Source organism: Pristiophorus japonicus, chromosome 10 (genome assembly GCF_044704955.1).
Source record: "Pristiophorus japonicus isolate sPriJap1 chromosome 10, sPriJap1.hap1, whole genome shotgun sequence".
In the NCBI taxonomy this organism is placed as follows: domain Eukaryota; kingdom Metazoa; phylum Chordata; class Chondrichthyes; family Pristiophoridae; genus Pristiophorus; species Pristiophorus japonicus.
Window position 1 is genome coordinate 218,758,613 of NC_091986.1, and position 18,841 is coordinate 218,777,453.

General features: G+C 50.4%; 1 protein-coding gene across 1 annotated transcript in view; it reads right to left on the minus strand.

The window, feature by feature from the left end:
- The window catches only part of LOC139275301 (autophagy-related protein 16-like), a 91,943-nt gene that overhangs the window by 33,142 nt on the left and 39,960 nt on the right, over positions 1 to 18,841 (minus strand). The window contains exons 10-12 of the mRNA XM_070892577.1: positions 13,858 to 13,963; positions 1,438 to 1,508; positions 201 to 272 (exon numbers count right to left, since the gene is read on the minus strand). Coding sequence (XP_070748678.1) covers positions 201 to 272; positions 1,438 to 1,508; positions 13,858 to 13,963 — 249 coding nt within the window. The remainder of the gene's footprint in view (positions 1 to 200; positions 273 to 1,437; positions 1,509 to 13,857; positions 13,964 to 18,841) is intronic.

Below are 18,841 nucleotides of genomic sequence, written 5' to 3' on the forward strand. Positions count from 1 at the left end.
GGTCGCCTGCGCTAATTTCTACTTGTGTGGCTCGGTGTCAAATTTTTTAAAATCTCATAATACTCCTGTGAAGCGCCTTGGGACATTTCACTACGTTAAAGGCGCTAGATAAATACAAGTTGTTGTTGCTCTTGTACCGTAGGCAACCGAGAAATGCACCAAGAATTCAGACACAAGAAGGGGAACCCGGCCCGAAATACCTTCAGTTCACAGTCCTTCAAGCTCCACAGACGCGCAGTGTTATCGTACGATCCCGCTAAGATCTGCTGGCCCTACATGAAAGAAAATGAGAGGGAAAAATACAATATGGATCTCGGCATTTGTTAGTCTCCAGTGTCGTCACATAAATACTGTGGCCACAAGAGCGGGTCAGAGGCTGGGTATTCTGTGGTCAGTGTCTCACCTCCTGACTCCCCAAAGCCGTTCCACCATCTACAAGGCACAAGTCAGGAGTGTGATGGAACACTCTCCACTTGCCTGGATGAGTTGCAGCTCCAACAACACTCGAGAAGCTCGACATCATCCAGGACAAAGCAGCCGCTTGATCGGCCCCCCATCCCCCACCTTCAACATTCACTCCCTCCACCACCGGTGCACCGTGGCTGCAGTGTGCACCATCTACAAGATGCACTGTAGCAACTCGCCAAGGCTTCTTCGGCAGCACCTCCCAAACCCACGACCTCTACCGCCTAGAAGGACAAGGGCAGCAGGCGCATGGGAACACCACCACCTCCACGTTCCCCTCCGAGTCACACACCATCCCGACTGGGAAATATATCGGCCGTTCCTTCATCGTTGCTGGGTCACAATCCTGGAACTCCCTCCCTAACAGCACTGTGGGAGCACCTTCACCACACGGACTGCAGCGGTTCAAGAAGGCGGCTCACCATCACCTTCTCAAGGGGCAATTAGGGATGGGCAATAAATGCCAGCCTTGCCAGCGATGCCCACATCCCGTAAACTAACACAGAAAAAAAACTTAACCTTCTCTGCTCCGAGGAGAACAATCCCAACTCATCTAGTCTCCCCACATGTATGGTCAATTGGCAAAAGGAGCAGAAGGGGAAGAGGAGGATTCTTGTTTATGTAGCGAGTTGTTGTGATCGGGAACACGCTGCCTGAAAGGGCGGTGGGAGCAGATTCACCAGTAACTTTCAAACGGGAGTTGCATAAATACTCGAAAAGTAAAAATGTGCCGGGCTGTGGGGAAAGAGCGGGGGGAGTGGGGCTAATTGGATCGCTGCGTCACAGAGCCGGCACAGGAACGATGGGCCGAATGGCCTCCTTCTGTGCTGTACGATTCTCGGATAAGCCCTCGGTTCGGGGGCAGGGGAGGGGTATGGGTTGAAGGGTGCCCCCTCCCATCCGGTGATTACTCGGTTATTCCATCAAGTTACCGATTCCCACTCGAGCCCCCAGAGGCTCCGCTCCGCTCACCGAGGGATCGAACTCGATGCTGGTCACCCCATCGTTGCTACCCTCCAGGGTTTTCAGGTCCTGCAGCGTTCCTGTGGGGGGAAAAAGGGGATACGCAGGGTCAACAGGAGCCAGAACACTGCTACTTGTTGTCCGTCAAGGCCATGGACCATGTACAGTAGACATCTTAAGTCGCTGGAGAAATACCACCAACGATGTCTCCGTAAGATCCTGCAAATCCCCTGGCAGGACAGGTGCACCAACATTTGCATCCGCGAGCAGGCCAACATCCCCAGCATCGAAGCACTGACCATACTCGATCAGCTCCGTTGGGCGGGCCAGACACGAGACTCCCAAAGCAAGCGCTCTACTCGGAACTCCTACACGGCAAGCGAGCCCCAGGTGGGCAGAGGAAACGTTACAAGGACACCCTCAAAGCCTCCCTGATCAAGTGCAACATCCCCACCGACACCTGGGAGTCCCTGGCCAAAGACCGCCCTAAGTGGAGGAAGAGCATCCGGGAGGGCGCTGAGCACCTCGAGTCTCGTCACCGAGAGCATGCAGAAAGCAAGCGCAGGCAGCGGAAGGAGCGTGCGGCAAACCTGTCCAACCTACCTTACCCTCAATGACTATCTGTCCCACCTGTGGCAGGGACTGTGGTTCTCATATTGGACTGTTCAGCCACCTAAGGACTCATAATAAGAGTGGAAGCAAGTCTTCCTCGATTCCGAGGGACTGCCTATGATGACGAAGATGATGACTTGTTGTCACACTGCAGGGAACAGCACGAGCTGCTGCAGGAGGGCGACGACTGACTGCAGCGTGGGCAGGTACAGCAGGAGCGGTGAGGTCGGGGCGAAGGAGCGGTGAGAGATTGCAGAGGGAAGTGAGTGCGGGGCCCAGGAGAGGCGAGGGCCCAGGGGCAGCACGGGCCCAGCCCACACTGCGATATGTGTGCGCACTAGGTCCGTGCAGCAGAGCAGGTCTCCAGTCGTCCTGGTTAACCCTTGCCACTGGACCGAGACCTAGCTCTGTCAAGCCCGTGTGGTGGCTGGTGTGCAACGGTCACCCCACGTTAAAAAAATCCACGCACAGGCATCTTCCACCCTTCAGGATGTAGTTCAGGATCTGGAATATTAGGTCCTTCATTGAAACACCGGTGAGCTCATCCCTTTTCGGTGTGGAAGAGAGTCATCCTCGCTTCGAGGGACTGCCTTTGATGATGACGACGACTTGTTGTCAAATCAGCAGCGCAAACTCCCATTCCAAAACAACAACAACAATATTTTTGCATTTCTATAGCGCCTTTATCTGAGTAAAACGTCACAGAGCGATTATCAAAACAGAATTTGACACCGAGTCACACAGGAAGATAAGACGACAGGTGACTAAGCTTGTTCAAAGAGGTAGGTTTTGAGGAGGGAGACGGAGAGGTTTGGGGAGGGAGTTCCAGAGCTTGGGGCCCAGGCAGCTGAAGGCACGGACACCGACGTTGGGGCGATGGCAATCGGGAACGTCCCAGAAGCCAGAATTAGAGGAGCGCAGACATCTTAAATAAGGGAATTAAGGGTTACGGGGAGAGGGCGGGTAAGTGGAGCTGAGTCCACGGCCAGATCAGCCATGATCTCGTTGAATGGCGGAGCAGGCTCGAGGGGCGAGATGGCCTACTCCTGTTCCTAATTCTTATGTTCTTATCCCGTGAGGCTGGAGGGGAGGGGTCAAGAAATCGCGGCTGCAGGTGTAGATTAACGCTTCACTGTGGCCCAATCAGATTAAAACAATGGACACCAGGCCACAGGAGAGACAGCCAAAAGCTCGCTGAAGGAGGGGAGCTTTGAGGAGGGGCGCAGGGGTTTAGGGAATGAATTGCAGCACGAGATGGATGAAGGGCAAAGGGAAGGAAACGTCGGCCAGAGACCAGATAACCGTTAAACAGAAAACACCGGCACGGAGCTGTTGGGCAGTGTCCTGTTTCTGGGCTTTAAATACTTTGCAAAAATAGTCTCATGCCCCGAGTCCCTGCACCATGGAAGATCTGCTCTACCGGGGAATCGAACCATTGTCCAGAGAAAAAAATAATTGTTTTTTTTTTGCACTTCTCGAGCACCTTTTACAACCACCGGACATTCCAAAGCTCTTTACACACAACAAAGTACTTTAAAAAATAAATAAATAAAAGTGCACTCACTGTTGTAATGTGTGAAAAGCAACCGCCACTTTGCACACAGCAAGCTCCCACAAACAGCAATGTGATAATGACCCGATAATCTGCTTTAGTGATGTTGATTGAGGGATAAGTATTAGCCTCAGGACACCGGGGAGAACTCCCCTGCTCTTCTTCAAAATAGTGTCATGGGATCTTTTACATCCACCTGAGAGAGCAGACGGGGCCTCGGTTTAACATCTCATCCGAAAGACGGCCCCCTCTGACAGTGCGACGCTCCCTCAGCACTGCCCCTCCGACAGTGCGGCGCTCCCTCAGCACTGCCCCTCCGACAGTGCGGCGCTCCCTCAGCACTGCCCCTCCGACAGTGCGGCGCTCCCTCAGTACTGCCCCTCCGACAGTGCGGCGCTCCGTCAGCACTGCCCCTCCGACAGTGCGGCGCTCCCTCAGCACTGCCCCTCCGACAGTGCGGCGCTCCCTCAGCACTGCCCCTCCGACAGTGCGGCGCTCCCTCAGCACTGCCCCTCCGACAGTGCGGCGCTCCCTCAGCACTGCACCTCCCACAGTGCGGCGCTCCCTCAGCACTGCACCGGGAGTGTCAGCCTAGATTTTGTGCTCAAGTCTCTGGAGTGGGACTTGAACCCACGACTTGGTGACTCAGAGGCGACAGTGCTGCCCACTAAGCCACTGGTGGAGGGAGGTCATCAGCCACACGTGAACCTACCAGGAAGATACATTCGGGGCAACCTGCTGACTGACTCTCCAAAAGTAATGAAAGAAAACTTCAGGAGACTGACACACGCCAATTACATTCCACATCCGTGACCCTGACAACACAATTACAGGCATATCCCACAGAGAATTCAATCTCTGAGCTTTATCCGTCAATTGATTTCTGAAGCAGGCAGCTATCAAGATTTTTATTAAAAAGACAGAGAGACAGCTTAATTGACAAAGAGCTAGCTGCAATTCTGCTTCCCATTCCACATTATTTACCACCTCACTGAGGGCAAATCAATTCCTTCTGATCGCTAGTGATGCTTAAGACCCATTAATGTTATATTCTTGCCTTGGAGGCGGTGCAACGAAGGTCCAATAGATTGATTCCTGCGATGAGGGGGTTGTGCTGCGGAGGAGAGATGGAGTAGATTGCGTCAATACTCTCTGGAGTTTAGAAAAATGAGAGATGGGAAAGTGTGAGGCCATTTGGCAGGAAAAATAAAAAAGCAAATTATTTAAATGGAAAGTGTTATGTTCAGAATAAATCCACAGGACTATATCGCAAGCTCAAACTGCTGTGACCTTGGTCTCTTTATTCAGACTCCAGAGTGGGGAAGCAGCATGGTGAGTCACCTTTTATACCTGCTTGCCCCAGGGTGCACAGGTGACCTTTAGGTCTCCCACAGGTGTGCCCCCTAGTGGCAAGTTTTACATATTGGTGAGGTCTACATACATAACATCACTCTCCCCCCCCACCCCGCCAAAGTCTTATTGTGCAAGTTGTTTGCAAGTTGAGGCGATCTGGCGCCCTGTGTCCCCGGGTCGATCCCCTGGGTTGAAGTCCTGACGTGGTGGGTTCATCCTCGTAGTTGACGGCAAAGTAGATCGTGTTAGTGGGTCGCTGGGGGCCAGCTCCTTACAATAGTTCCCGATTATCTGTAGTTCACAGTTTGGTCTGGTCCAAATGCTTTACGCATTAGGCCAGTACATGGTTTCACAACAAACACTCCGTTTTCATCACATACACTCCATTCCCCCCTTGGCTAATGTGGTGCTAGTGGCCCAACTGGGGCCCTGAACATGGTCTACATCACTTATTCTGATGTCGCGTGGAGGGGCCGTGCCATTATATGCTGCATTCTCTGCTGATGGCATACGGAAGGCTCGGTTCTGAGTGATTCTGTCTGGTGACTGCGTAGCGCCCAGGGTAGCCGGGTCTGTAGGGAGTCTACCGAGACACACGTGGTGCTTGGCTTTGTGGTTTGGGCTACCTGCTCTGGGCTATTGTCGCTGACCCCGAGGTCTGGCAGGCCCAGCATGGCCGCAATGGCCTGGAGACTTTGGGTAGTGGCAGGAGGCCTGGTGGTCCCCGTGGACCTTGGGCCGTAGTATGGGGGCCCCGGACCACCGACTGTGTGTAGCCGCCCTGCCTTACTTTGCAATGTTGGGATGGGTCTATCGTCTCTGCGACGGATAGGTTGCAGCATCCCGTCTAGCAGGCGGCAACGTGGGATCTTGGCTGGTCCAGGTCCTAAGCTGGGGGGGGGGGCCGTTACAGTTGACCCCTCGCATTTCTCGCACTGCCACGACCAGGAGTGGGTCTGCAGGCTGTGCTGTTTCTGACCCGGTGGTGGGCAATGGTAGCCAACTGAGGGCATTCGTGCCGCTCTCTGTGCCTGACCCGTGGCGGATCACGTTACAGTGCACAGACAGACAGCGTTAGACATTCTCGAAACAACGCATCGATAATATTGCCTCTGCTCCCCCGAGCTTGTGGGATGAGCAGCTTGTCTGACTCGAGCACACATTGGGACACTCTTTGGTACGTCTCTTTAGTCCCGTGAATACAGGCTGATGCCTTGTTTAACTTATTGGATACATGTTCAATCGTTTGGGGCTCGCCCGCTACTTTGGCTTGCTGTACAACACTCCCGACCCCGTGCGGGAACATCTCATTTGCTGCGGATACTTGGTTAGATACACGTACAACTGGTTGGGGTTTGCCCGCTACTTTGGCTTGGTGTAAGGTCCCCCCCGACCCCACATAATGGTACATCATTGGCCGTGAAGGACCGCACACATGGGTTACATAGTGCAAACAACTTATTGGAACGTAGTGGGTTCCTGGCCTTCTCAGCCATCCCTTTTACCTGTGCCCCAAACCCAGTCTTCCTCCTTGCTGGGCGACACATTGCTCTGTTCGGTTGCGGCGACCTCCCGTGTTCTGGACGCTTTCTTGTCCCGTGTTCTGGACACACCTTCGTCCGTGTCCAAGATGCCGACAACCGTGATCTTCCTCCCCTGGGATTTGGCCTCTGGCGTCGGGAAGACGCATTCGGATAGTTTCGGCCGGAGTCCCACTCCGCATGGTTGACCTGGAGCCTCTTCCATCGTCGCGAAGAGGTCGTCGGCTTCGGCTGGTGGGCAACGTGTCTGTACCGTTGCTCGGTTGATCTTTACCTCCGCGTGGTCGTGATGAGCGGCCTGTGCCTCGGGGATCTGCAAATGGATCTGCACTTCGATGCCTGGTTCAGCTGAAGGTGGGGGTTTGCTCAGCCTTTGAGAAGGAGACGTCGTTCGCCGGAGAAGATACACAGGGGTCTTCCCCAGTTCCATCGAATCTTCCCCATCCACCTCCTGCCAAGCAGCATTGGCCCATCACCTGAAACAATCCACAGTGGTAAATTGTGCATTGCTCCCTCATGGAAACCTCATACCTCATTGAAACGTTTAAAATTCTGATGGGTTTAGACAGGTTAGATGCAGGAAGAATGTTCCCAATGTTGGGGAAGCCCAGAACCAGGGGACACAGTCTGAGGATAAGGGGTAAGCCATTTAGGACCGTGATGAGGAGAAACTTCTTCACCCAGAGAGTGGTGAACCTGTGGAATTCTCTACCACAGAAAGTTGTTGAGGCCAATTCACTAAATATATTCAAAAAGGAGTTAGATGAAGTCCTTACTACTAGGGGGATCAAGGGGTATGGTGAGAAAGCAGGAATGGGGTACTGAAGTTGCATGTTCAGCCATGAACTCATTGAATGGCGGTGCAGGCTAGAAGGGCCGAATGGCCGACTCCTGCACATATTTTCTATGTTTCTATGAATGCTCTTATGTCCGCACTGCCAATAACTGGTATCAGTTCCTTGGTGTAGGTGCGCAGCTTTGCCTGAATCGGGATCAGCTTGGGGCGCTGTGCTCTGTCGCCCCACAGCCTCGAACGCCTTCAGGCTCATAACTGACTGACTTGCCCTCGTGTCCAATTCCATGGAGACTGGAGTGTCGTTAAGTTCAACTTTTAACATTGTCGGAGAGCTTTTGGTGGTGAAGGTGTGTATCCCATACACTTCCTCTTCATCCTCAGGTTGAGCTGCCTCTCCTGCTCGTTCATCGTGATCCTCGCTGGATCGGTCGTCCTCTCCTGACTCTGCCACGTGGTGAGTCACAGATCGTTTGCACATTTGCTGGAGGTGCCCCATTGTTCCACGGCCCTTGCACACACATGGGGCTTGAATCGACATTGATGGGCTCTATGGCTGCCCCCCCACAGCGCCAACATGCTGCTAATGGATACGCATTCACACCCCACGGCGGACTCCGAGTCACTCTAGGCCTAGGTCTGGCCTCTGCGGTCGTGTAGGCCCTGTCCCTGTGCCGTTCTGCCTGCCGAAAACATTATTTTGTGCACAGTACTTGCCGGTGAGCTTCGATTCTGTGAAGATATCCGTTTTGCGTTATCGCTCGTGGGTATGAAGGCCTGGGCTATCGTGGATATGAAGGCTTGGCCTTGCTCAGATGGAGGGATTCGGCAGACAGCAGTTTGCGAAGAATGCCCTCATGGCCAATTCCAAGCCACGAAAAAGTCCAGCACCATTTCCCCCAAGGATCCTGCAAATTGGCACTGTCCCGCAAGGTGTCTTAGGTCGGCGACAAGACTCGCCACGTTCTGGCCCTCGGAGCAATGCCGCGTGTAAAAGCGATACCTGGCTATCAAGATGCTCTCCTTTGGCTTGAGGTGTTCTCTAACACGCGTACACAGCTCTGTGTAAGCCTTGTCCATTGGTTTGACTGGTGCCAGCAAGTTTTTGAGGAGGTCACATATCGAAGACCCACAGACGAGGAGAATCGCCCTGCACTTGATTGCCGTCTCAGCCTGGTCCAGCTCGTTGGCCACGAAGTACTGGTCAAGGCGCTCAACGATGGCTTCCCAATCATCACCCTCGACAATCTCTCAAGAATACCAACGGCAGCCATTACCGCGTGAAAGTTTGTGATCCGTTGCTCGTCGCCAATTTGTTATGTTCAGAATAAATCCACAGGACTGTGTCGCAAGCTCAAACTGTTGTGACCTTGGTCTCTTCATTCACACTCCAGAGTGAGGAAGCAGCATGGTGAATCACCTTTTATACCTGCTTGCCCCAGGGTGCACAGGTGACCCTTAGGTCTCCCACTGGTGTGCCCCCTAGTGGCAAGTCTTACATTTTGTTAAGGTCTACATACATACATACATAACAGAAAGAAATTACAAAGTGCTGCAGTACAGAGGGACCTGGGGGTCCTTGTACCTGAAACACAAAAAGTTAGTATGCAGGTACAGCAAGTGATCAGGAAGGCAAATGGAATGTTGGCCTTTATTGCAAGGGGGATAGAGTATAAAAGCAGAGAAGTCCTGCTACAACAGTACAGGGTATTGGCGAGGGCACACCTGGAGTACTGCATACAGTTTTGATCTCCGTATTTAAGGAAGGATATATTTGCATTGGAGGCATAATCCATCACAGGCAGTCTTAAAATGAATTCTCAGGTGGCTGAACAGTCTAATACGAGAATTACAGTCTCTGTCACAGGTGGGACAGACAGTGGTTGAAGGAAGGGGAGGGTGGGACTGGTTTGCTGCACGCTCCTTCCGCTGCCTGCGCTTGATTTCTGCATGCTCTCGGCGACGAGACTCGAGGTGCTCAGCGCCCTCCCGGATGCTCTTCCTCCACTTAGGACGGTCTTTGGCCAGGGACTCCCAGGTGCATTGGAAACAGTTCAGAGAAGGTTCACTAGGTTGATTCCCAAGATCAAGGGGTTGACTTATGAAGAAAGGTTGAGTAGGTTGGACCTATACTCATTGGAGTTCAGAAGAATGAGAGGTGATCTTATCGAAACATAAGATTATGAGGGGGCTTGACAAGGTGGATGCAGAGAGGATATTTCCACTGATGGGGAAGACTAGAATTAGAGGGAATAATCTTAGAATAAGGGGCCGCCCATTTAAAACTGATGAGGAGGAATTTCTTCTCTCAGAGGGTTGTAAATCTGTGGAATTCGCTGCCTCAGAGAGCTGTGGAGGCTGGGTCATTGAATAAATTTAAGGTGGAGATAGACAGATTTTTGAGCGATAAGGGAGTAAAGGGTTATGGGGAGCGGGCAGGGAAGTGGAGCTGAGTCCATGATCAGGTCAGCCATGATCGTATTAAATGGCGGAGCAGGCTCGAGGGGCCAAATGGCCGACCCCTGCTCCTATTTCTTATGTTCTTATATTCTTATGAAACATACAAGATTCTGAGGGGGATTGACAGGGTAGATGCTGAGAGGTTGTTGACCCCGGGCTGGGGAGTCTAGAACCAGGGGTCACAGTCTCAGGATAAGGGGTCGGCCATTTAAGACTGAGATGAGGAGGAATTTCTTCACTCACTTAGAGGGTGTGTGACTTGGAGGGGAACGTGGAGGTGGTGGTGTTCCCATGCACCTGCTGCCCTTGTCCTTCTAGGCGGTAGAGGTCGTGGGTTTGGGAGGTGCTGCCGAAGAAGCCTTGGCGAGTTGCTGCAGTGCATCTTGTAGGTGGTACACACTGCAGCCACGGTGTGCCGGTGGTGGAGGGAGTGAGTGTTGAAGGTGGGGGATGGGGGGCCGATCAAGCGGCTGCTTTGTCCTGGATGGTGTCGAGCTTCTCGAGTGTTGTTGGAGCTGCACTCATCCGGGCAAGTGGACAGTATTCCATCACACTCCTGACTTGTGCCTTGTAGATGGAGGAAAGGCTTTGGGGAGTCAGGAGGTGAGACACTCACCGCAGAATACCCAGCCTCTGACCTGCTCTTGTTGCCACAGTATTTATGTGGCTGGTCCAGTTAAGTCTCTGGTCAATGGTGACCCCCAGGATGTTGATGGTGGTGGATTCGGCGATGGTAATGGCATTGAATGTCAAGGGGCGGTGGTTAGACTCTCGCTTGTTGGAGATGGTCATTGCCTGGCACTTGTGTGGCGCGAATGTTGCAAAGTAGATGCAGAGAGGATGTTTCCCCTTGTGGGGGAATCTACAACTAGGGGGCATAATTTCAGAATAGGGGGCCGCAATTTTAAAACTGAGATGAGGAGGAATTTCTTCTCTCAGAGGGATGTGCATCTTTGGAATTCTCTGCCCCAGAGAGCTGTGGAGGCTGGGTCATTGAATATATTCAAGGCGGAGATAGACATATCCTTGAACTATAGGGGAGTTAAGAGTTATGGGGAACAGGCAGGAAAGTGGAGTTGAGGCCAAGATCAGATCAGCCGTAATCTTAGAATCACAGAAATTTACAGCACGGAAGGAGGCCATTCGGCCCATCGTGTCTGCATCGGCCGACAAAGAGCCACCCAACCTAATCCCACTTTCCCGCTCTCGGTCCGTAGCCCTGTAGGTTACGGCACTTCAAATTCGCATCCAAGTACTTTTTAAATGCAGTGAGGGTTTCTGCCTCTACCACCCTTTCAGGCAGTGAGTTCCAGACCCCCACCACCCTCGGTGAAGAAATTTCCCCTCAAATCCCCTCCCAATTACTTTAAATCTATGCCCTCTGGTTGTTGACCCCTCTGCTAAGGGAAATGGGCCCTTCCTATCCACTATATCTCGGCCCCTCATAATTTTACACACCTCAGTAAGGTCTCCCCTCAGCCTCCTCTGTTCCAAAGAAAACAACCCCAGCCTATCCAATCTTTGCTCCAAGCTAAAATTCTCCAGTCCTGGCAACATCCTCGTAAATCTCCTCTGTACCCTCTCCAGTGCAATCACATTTTTCCTGTAATGTGGTGACCAGAACTGCACGCAGTACTCCAGCTGTGGCCTAACCAGTGTTTTATACAGTTCGAGCATAACCCCCCCATCATGCTCTTGTATTCCATGCCTCGGCTAATAAAGGCAAGCATTCCGTATGCCTTCTTAACCACCTTATCTACCTGGCCTGCTAACTTCTGGGATCTGTGGACATGCACTCCGAGGTCCCTCTGTTCCTCTACACTTCTCAGTGTCCTACCATTTAATGTGTATTCCCTTGCCTTGTTAGCCCTCCGCAAATGCATTACCTCACACTTCTCCGGATTGAATTCCATTTGCCACTGTTCTGCCCACCTGACCAGTTGATTGATCGATATCTTCCTGCAGTTTACAGCTTTCTTCTTAATCGTACCCCCCTATATTCACGTCTAGATCATTGATGTATATCACAAAAAGCAAGGGACCCAGCACTGAGCCCTGTGGAACCCCACTGGAAACAACCTTCCAGTCACAAAACATCCATCAACCATTACCCTTTGCTTCCTGCCTCCGAGCCAATTTTGGATCCAACTTGCCACTTTGCCCTGGATCCCATGGGCTTTTATTTTCGTGACCAGGCTGCCTTGTGGGACCTTATCAAAAGCTTTGCTAAAATCCATATACACTACATCAAACGCATTGCCCTCATCGACCCTCCTGGTTACCTCCTCGAAAAATTCAATCAAGTCAGTCAGACACGACCTTCCCTTAACAGGTGCAGGCTAGAAGGGCCGAATGGCCTACTCCTGCACCTATTTTCTATGTTATTTTCTAAATCCGTGCTGGCTCCTTGATTAATCCGCTTCTTACTAAATGAAGATTTATCCTGTCCTTCAGGATTTTTTCCAATAATTTTCCCACAACTGAGGTTAGGCTGACCGGCCTGTAATTACTCGGTCTATCCCTTTCTCCCTTCTTAAACAAAGGTACCACATTAGCAGTCCTCCAGTCCTCTGGCACCACACCTGAAGCCAGAGAGGATTGGAAAATGATGGTCGGAGCCTCTGCTATTTCCTCTTCTGCTTCGCTGAACATAATGGGATACATTTCATCCGGGCCTGGGGACTTATCCACTTTCAAAGCTGCTAAACCCCTTAATAGCTCCTCTCTCACTATGCTTATTTCATCTAATATTTCACATTCCTCCTTCTCGATAGCAGTGTCTGCATCTCCCCTCTCTTTTATAAAAACAGATGCAAAGTATTATTAAGAACCATGCCCACGTCTTATGCCTCCACACACAGATTACCCTTATGGTCTTTAATAGGCCCTGCCCTTTCTTTAGTTATCCTCTTGCTCTTAATACATTTGTAAAGCATCTTTGGGTTTGCCTTGATTTTATTTGCCAAGAATTTTTCATGCTCTCTCTTGGCTTTCCTAATTTCCTTTTCAATTTCATCCCTGGACTTTCTACACACCTCTAGAGATGCCGCAGTATTTAGCCCTCGGTATCTGTCATAAGCCTCCCTTCTTATCGTACCCTGTACTCCCCTCAACAGCCAGAGGGTGTGCTACCCTTTAGCCCCACCCTTTTTTTAAAAAAAAAAAGGGCACATATTTGGCCTGAATCCTCCAGATTTGTTCTCAATCCATCCCATTTAATCTCTCCTCATAGGACAACCCTCTCATCCCAGGAATCAACTGAGTGAACCTTCGTTGCACCGCCTCCAATGCAAGTATATCCTCTTTAGGTAAGGGGGGAGGGGGAGAAATTCGATTGTGGCTCTGTTGGGGCGTTAACCGAGATGGAGTGATAACATTAGCTCCTTGAAAACGTTTGTGTCTCCCGCCCAGAAATTCGTCACAGTCGGTGGAACAGCTGACGGGGCGATAAATCAGCCATGATTTATGATAATGAAAGCTCGGCTGGTACATTTTGCGGACCCATCGCATATGCGCGGAACTCCGAGCCAGATCCCGGGAAAAGCCGAGTCTTAAAGGCGTGGCGTAGTAACGCACCCGTTAAGGTTTCCACGCTCTCTTCTTTCCAACCCGCGCCGTTATGTCTGTCTGCCGCTGCAATCTGGGAGGCTCACGCACTGTGCTGTGCGTAAACGTCGCACTGACTGTGACCTCCCGAGGGAAGTGCTTTCTCATCCCTTTAAGTAGCTGCCAGTTAGCGACCCTAAGCCTGGACCCACTGTATTCCCGACGGTGTTATTGGCGGGCGCTAAATGAGGCAGCCGCACCGAATTTACCGACTGGGGTTAAGCGTGGGCGTTACACAAGGGCTGACGTCAGGATCGGAGTGATCATCAGCAGCCCGACGCTACTGGTTTGCGCCCCCGGGGAGCCCCAAAGAATTTTGGGTCGGGGGGGGGGGGGGCTAAATGCTGTGCGCACTGTCGGTAACCTCTGACCCTCCCATTAACGCCTCCTCCGGCCGCTCGCTGAGGCGGCAGACAACCTGGAAATCCAAGCCCCAGGGAGTCCAGAGCTCTCCAGCTGCCGATTTGCTGACCATGCGGCATTGTGTCCCAGGGCTGCCTCCAGGAGCTTACCTCCAACAATATCCCACAGCTTCACCTTTCGGTCACTGCTGCCCGTGGCCAGGATTTTGGAGTTGGGCGAAAACCGGACGGCATTAACCTCTCCGTCGTGGGCTTCCTGCATCAAAGAGCAAAAAAAAACAGACATGACACGGTCAGGTCTTAGAGGAGCAATTCTGAGAGATTTATTTTCAATTCGAAGGAGGCGGCAGCAGACTCCAGGAGGGCGGAGACAGACCGGTGAAACGGGCAAACAGGTGGCAGATGCAATTTAACGCAGAGAAGTGTGAAGTGATACATTTTGGAACAAAGAACGAGGAGAGGCTATATAAACTAAATGGGGAGAGACTAGAAAATGCTGCAGTACAGAGGGACCTGGGGGTCCTTGTGCATGAACCACAAACCGTCAGTATGCAGGTACAGCAAGTGATCAGGAAGGCAAATGGAATGTTGGCCTTTATTGCAAGGGGGGGGATAGAGTATAAAAGCAGAGGAGTCCTGCTACAACTGTACAGGGGATTGGTGGGGCCACACCTGGAGTACTGCGTGCAGTTTTGGTCTTCGTATTTAAGGAAGGATATACTTGCATTGGAGGCTGTTCAGAGAAGGTTCACGAGGTTGATTCTGGAGATGAGGGGGTTGTCTTATGAAGAAAGGTTGAGCAGGTTGGGCCTCTACACATTGGAGTTTAGAAGAATGAGAGATGATCTTATTGAAACTTATAAGATTCTGAGGGGGCTTGACAGGGTGGATGCAGAGAGTATATTTCCCCCCCATAGGGAATCTACAACTAGGGGGTATTAGTCTCAGAATAAGAGGCCGTCCATTTAAAACTGAAATGAGAAGGAATTTCTTCTCAGAGGGTTGTAAATCTGTGGAATTCTCTACTCCAGAGAGCTGTGGAGGCTGGGTCATTGAATATATTTAAGGCGGAGATAGACAGATTTTTGAGCGATAAGGGAGTAAAGGGTTATGGGGAGCGGGCAGGGAAGTGGAGCTGAGTCCATGATCGGATCAGCCATGATCTTATTAAATGGCAGAGCAGGTTCGAGGGGCCGAATGGCCGACTCCTGCTCCTATTTCTTATGTTCTTATGTAATATAAACTATTGTAAAGAGGATGCAGGAACAAAGGGACCTGAGGGTGCATGTACAGAAATCTTTGAAGGTGACCAGGCAGGTTGAGAAGGCGACTAAAAAGCACACAGGGTTCTTGTCTTTATAAATAGAAGTACAGAGTACTAAAGCATGGAAGTTATGCTAAATCGTCGTAAATCACTAGCTAAGCCCCAGCTGGAGTAGTGTGGCCAATTCTGGGCATCGCACTTTAGGAAGGATGTGAAGGCCTTAGAGAGGGTGCAGAGGGAGATTGACCAGAATGGTTCCTGGGATGAGGGACTTCAGTGACGTGGAGAGACTGGAGAAGCTGGGGTTGTTCTCCTTGGAGCAGAGAAGGTTAAGGGGAGATTTGATCGAGGTGTTCAAAATCATGAGGGGGATTTGATAGAGTAAAAATAGGAGCCACTGTTTCTAGTGTCGGGGGGGTCAGTAACCAGAGGGACACAGATTGAAGGTGATTGGCTAAAGAAGCAGAGGGGGAGATGGGGAGAATGTGTTTACCCAGCGAGTTGTTGTGATCGGGAACGCACTGCCTGAGAGGGCAGTGGGAGCAGATTCATAGAAACATAGAAACATAGAAAATAGGTGCAGGAGTAGGCCATTCGGCCCTTCTAGCCTGCACCGCCATTCAATGAGTTCATGGCTGAACATGCAACTTCAGTACCCCATTCCTGCTTTCTCACCATACCCCTTGATTCCCCTAGTAGTAAGGACTTCATCTAACTCCTTTTTAAATATATTTAGTGAATTGGCCTCAACAACTTTCTGTGGTAGAGAATTCCACAGGTTCACCACTCTCTGGGTGAAGAAATTCCTCCTCACCTCGGTCCTAAATGGCTTCCCCCTTATCCTTAGACTGTGTCCCCTGGTTCTGGACTTCCCCAACATTGGGAACATTCTTCCTGCATCTAACCTGTCTAACCTCATCAGAATTTTAAACGTTTCTATGAGGTCCCCTCTCATTCTTCTGAACTCCAGTGAATACAAGCCCAGTTGATCCAGTCTTTCTTGATAGGTCAGTCCCGCCATCCCGGGAATCAGTCTGGTGAACCTTCGCTGTACTCCCTCAATAGCAAGAATGTCCTTCCTCAGGTTAGGAGACCAAAACTGTACACAATACTCCAGGTGTGGCCTCACCAAGGCCCTGTACAATTGTAGCAACACCTCCCTGCCCTTGTACTCAAATCCCCTCGCTATGAAGGCCAACATGCCATTTGCTTTCTTAACCGCCTGCTGTACCTGCATGCCAACCTTCAATGACTGATGTACCATGACACCCAGGTCTCTTTGCACCTCCCCTTTTCCTAATCTGTCACCATTCAGATAATAGTCTGTCTCTCTGTTTTTACCACCAAAGTGGATAACCTCACATTTATCCACATTATACTTCATCTGCCATGCATTTGCCCACTCACCTAACCTATCCAAGTCGCTCTGCAGCCTCATAGAATCCTCCTTGCAGCTCACACTGCCACCCAACTTAGTGTCATCCGCAAATTTGGAGATACTACATTTAATCCCCTCGTCTAAATCATTAATGTACAGTGTAAACAGCTGGGGCCCCAGCACAGAACCTTGCGGTACCCCACTAGTCACTGCCTGCCATTCTGAAAAGTCCCCATTTACTCCTACTCTTTGCTTCCTGTCGGACAACCAGTTCTCAATCCATGTCAGCACACTACCCCCAATCCCATGTGCTTTAACTTTGCACATTAATCTCTTGTGTGGGACCTTGTCGAAAGCCTTCTGAAAGTCCAAATATACCACATCAACTGGTTCTCCCTTGTCCACTCTACTGGAAACATCCTCAAAAAATTCCAGGAGATTTGTCAAGCATGATTTCCCTTTCACAAATCCATGCTGACTTGGACCTATCATATTACCTCTTTCCAAATGCACTGCGATGACATCCTTAATAATTGATTCCATCATTTTACCCACTACCGATGTCAGGCTGACCGGTCTGTAATTCCCTGTTTTCTCTCTCCCTCCTTTTTTAAAAAGTGGGGTTACATTGGCTACCCTCCACTCCATAGGAACTGATCCAGAGTCAATGGAATGTTGGAAAATGACTGTCAATGCATCCACTATTTCCAAGGCCACCTCCTTAAGTACTCTGGGATGCAGTCCATCAGGCCCTGGGGATTTATCGGCCTTCAATCCCATCAATTTCCCCAACACAATTTCCCGACTAATAAGGATTTCCCTCAGTTCCTCCTCCTTACTAGACCCTCCGACCCCTTTTATATCCGGAAGGTTGTTTGTGTCCTCCTCAGTGAATACTGAACCAAAGTACTTGTTCAATTGGTCCGCCATTTCTTTGTTCCCCGTTATGACTTCCCCTGATTCTGACTGCAGGGGACCTACGTTTGTCTTTACTAACCTTTTTCTCTTTACATATCTATAGAAACTTTTGCAATCCGCCTTAATGTTCCCTGCCAGTTTCTTCTCGTACTCCATTTTCCCTGCCCTAATCAAACCCTTTGTCCTCCTCTGCTGAGTTCTAAATTTCTCCCAGTCCCCGGGTTCGCTGCTATTTCTGGCCAATTTGTATGCCACTTCCTTGGCTTTAATGCTATCCCTGATTTCCCTTGATAGCCACGGTTGAGCCACCTTCCCTTTTTTATTTTTACGACAGACAGGAATGTACAATTGTTGTAGTTCGTCCATGCGGTCTCTAAATGTCTGCCATTGCCCATCCAGTCAACCCCTTCAGTATCATTCGCCAATCTATCCTAGCCAATTCACGCCTCATACCTTCAAAGTTACCCTTCTTTAAGTTCTGAACCATGGTCTCTGAATTAACTATTTCATTCTCCATCCTAATGCAGAATTCCACCATATTATGGTCACTCTTCCCCAAGGGGCCTCGCACAACGAGATTGCTAATTAATCCTCTCTCATTACACAACACCCAGTCTAAGATGGCCTCCCCCCTCGTTGGTTCCTCGACATATTGGTCTAAAAAACCATCCCTTATGCACTCCAGGAAATCCTCCTCTACCGTATTGCTTCCAGTTTGGTTAACCCAATCTATGTGCATATTAAAGTCACCCATTATAACTGCTGCACCTTTATTGCACGCACCCCTAATTTCATGTTTGATGCCCTCCCCAACATCACTACTACTGTTTGGAGGTCTGTACCCAACTCCCACTAACGTTTTTTGTCCTTTGGTATTCTGCAGCTCTACCCATATAGATTCCACATCATCCAAGCTAATGTCCTTCCGAACTATTGCCTTAATTTGCTCCTTAACCAGCAATGCTACCCCACCTCCTTTTCCTTTTATTCTATCTTTCCTGAATGTTGAATACCCCTGGATGTTGAGTTCCCAGCCCTGATCATCCTGGAGCCACGTCTCCGTAATCCCAATCACATCATATTTGTTAACATCTATTTGCACAGTTAATTCATCCACTTTATTGCGGATACTCCTTGCATTAAGACACAAAGCCTTCAGGCTTGTTCTTTTAACACCCTTTGTCCTTTTAGAATTTTGTTGTACGGTGGCCCTTTTTGTTCTTTGCCCTCCACTTTTCCTCATCTCCTTTCTGGCTTTTGCTTTTGCCTCCTTTTTGTTTCCCTCTGTCTCCCTGCATTGGTTCCCATCCCCCTGCCATATCAGTTTAAATCCTCCCCAACAGCACTAGCAAACACTCCCCCTAGGACATTGGTTCCGGTCCTGCCCAGGTGCAGACCGTCCGGTTTGTACTGGTCCCACCTCCCCCAGAACCGGTTCCAATGCCCCAGGAATTTGAATCCCTCCCTGTTGCACCACTGCTCAAGCCACGTATTCATCTGCGCTATCCTGCGATTCCTACTCTGACTATCAATATCAATAGTAACTTTCAAACAGGGAATGGAATAAATACTTG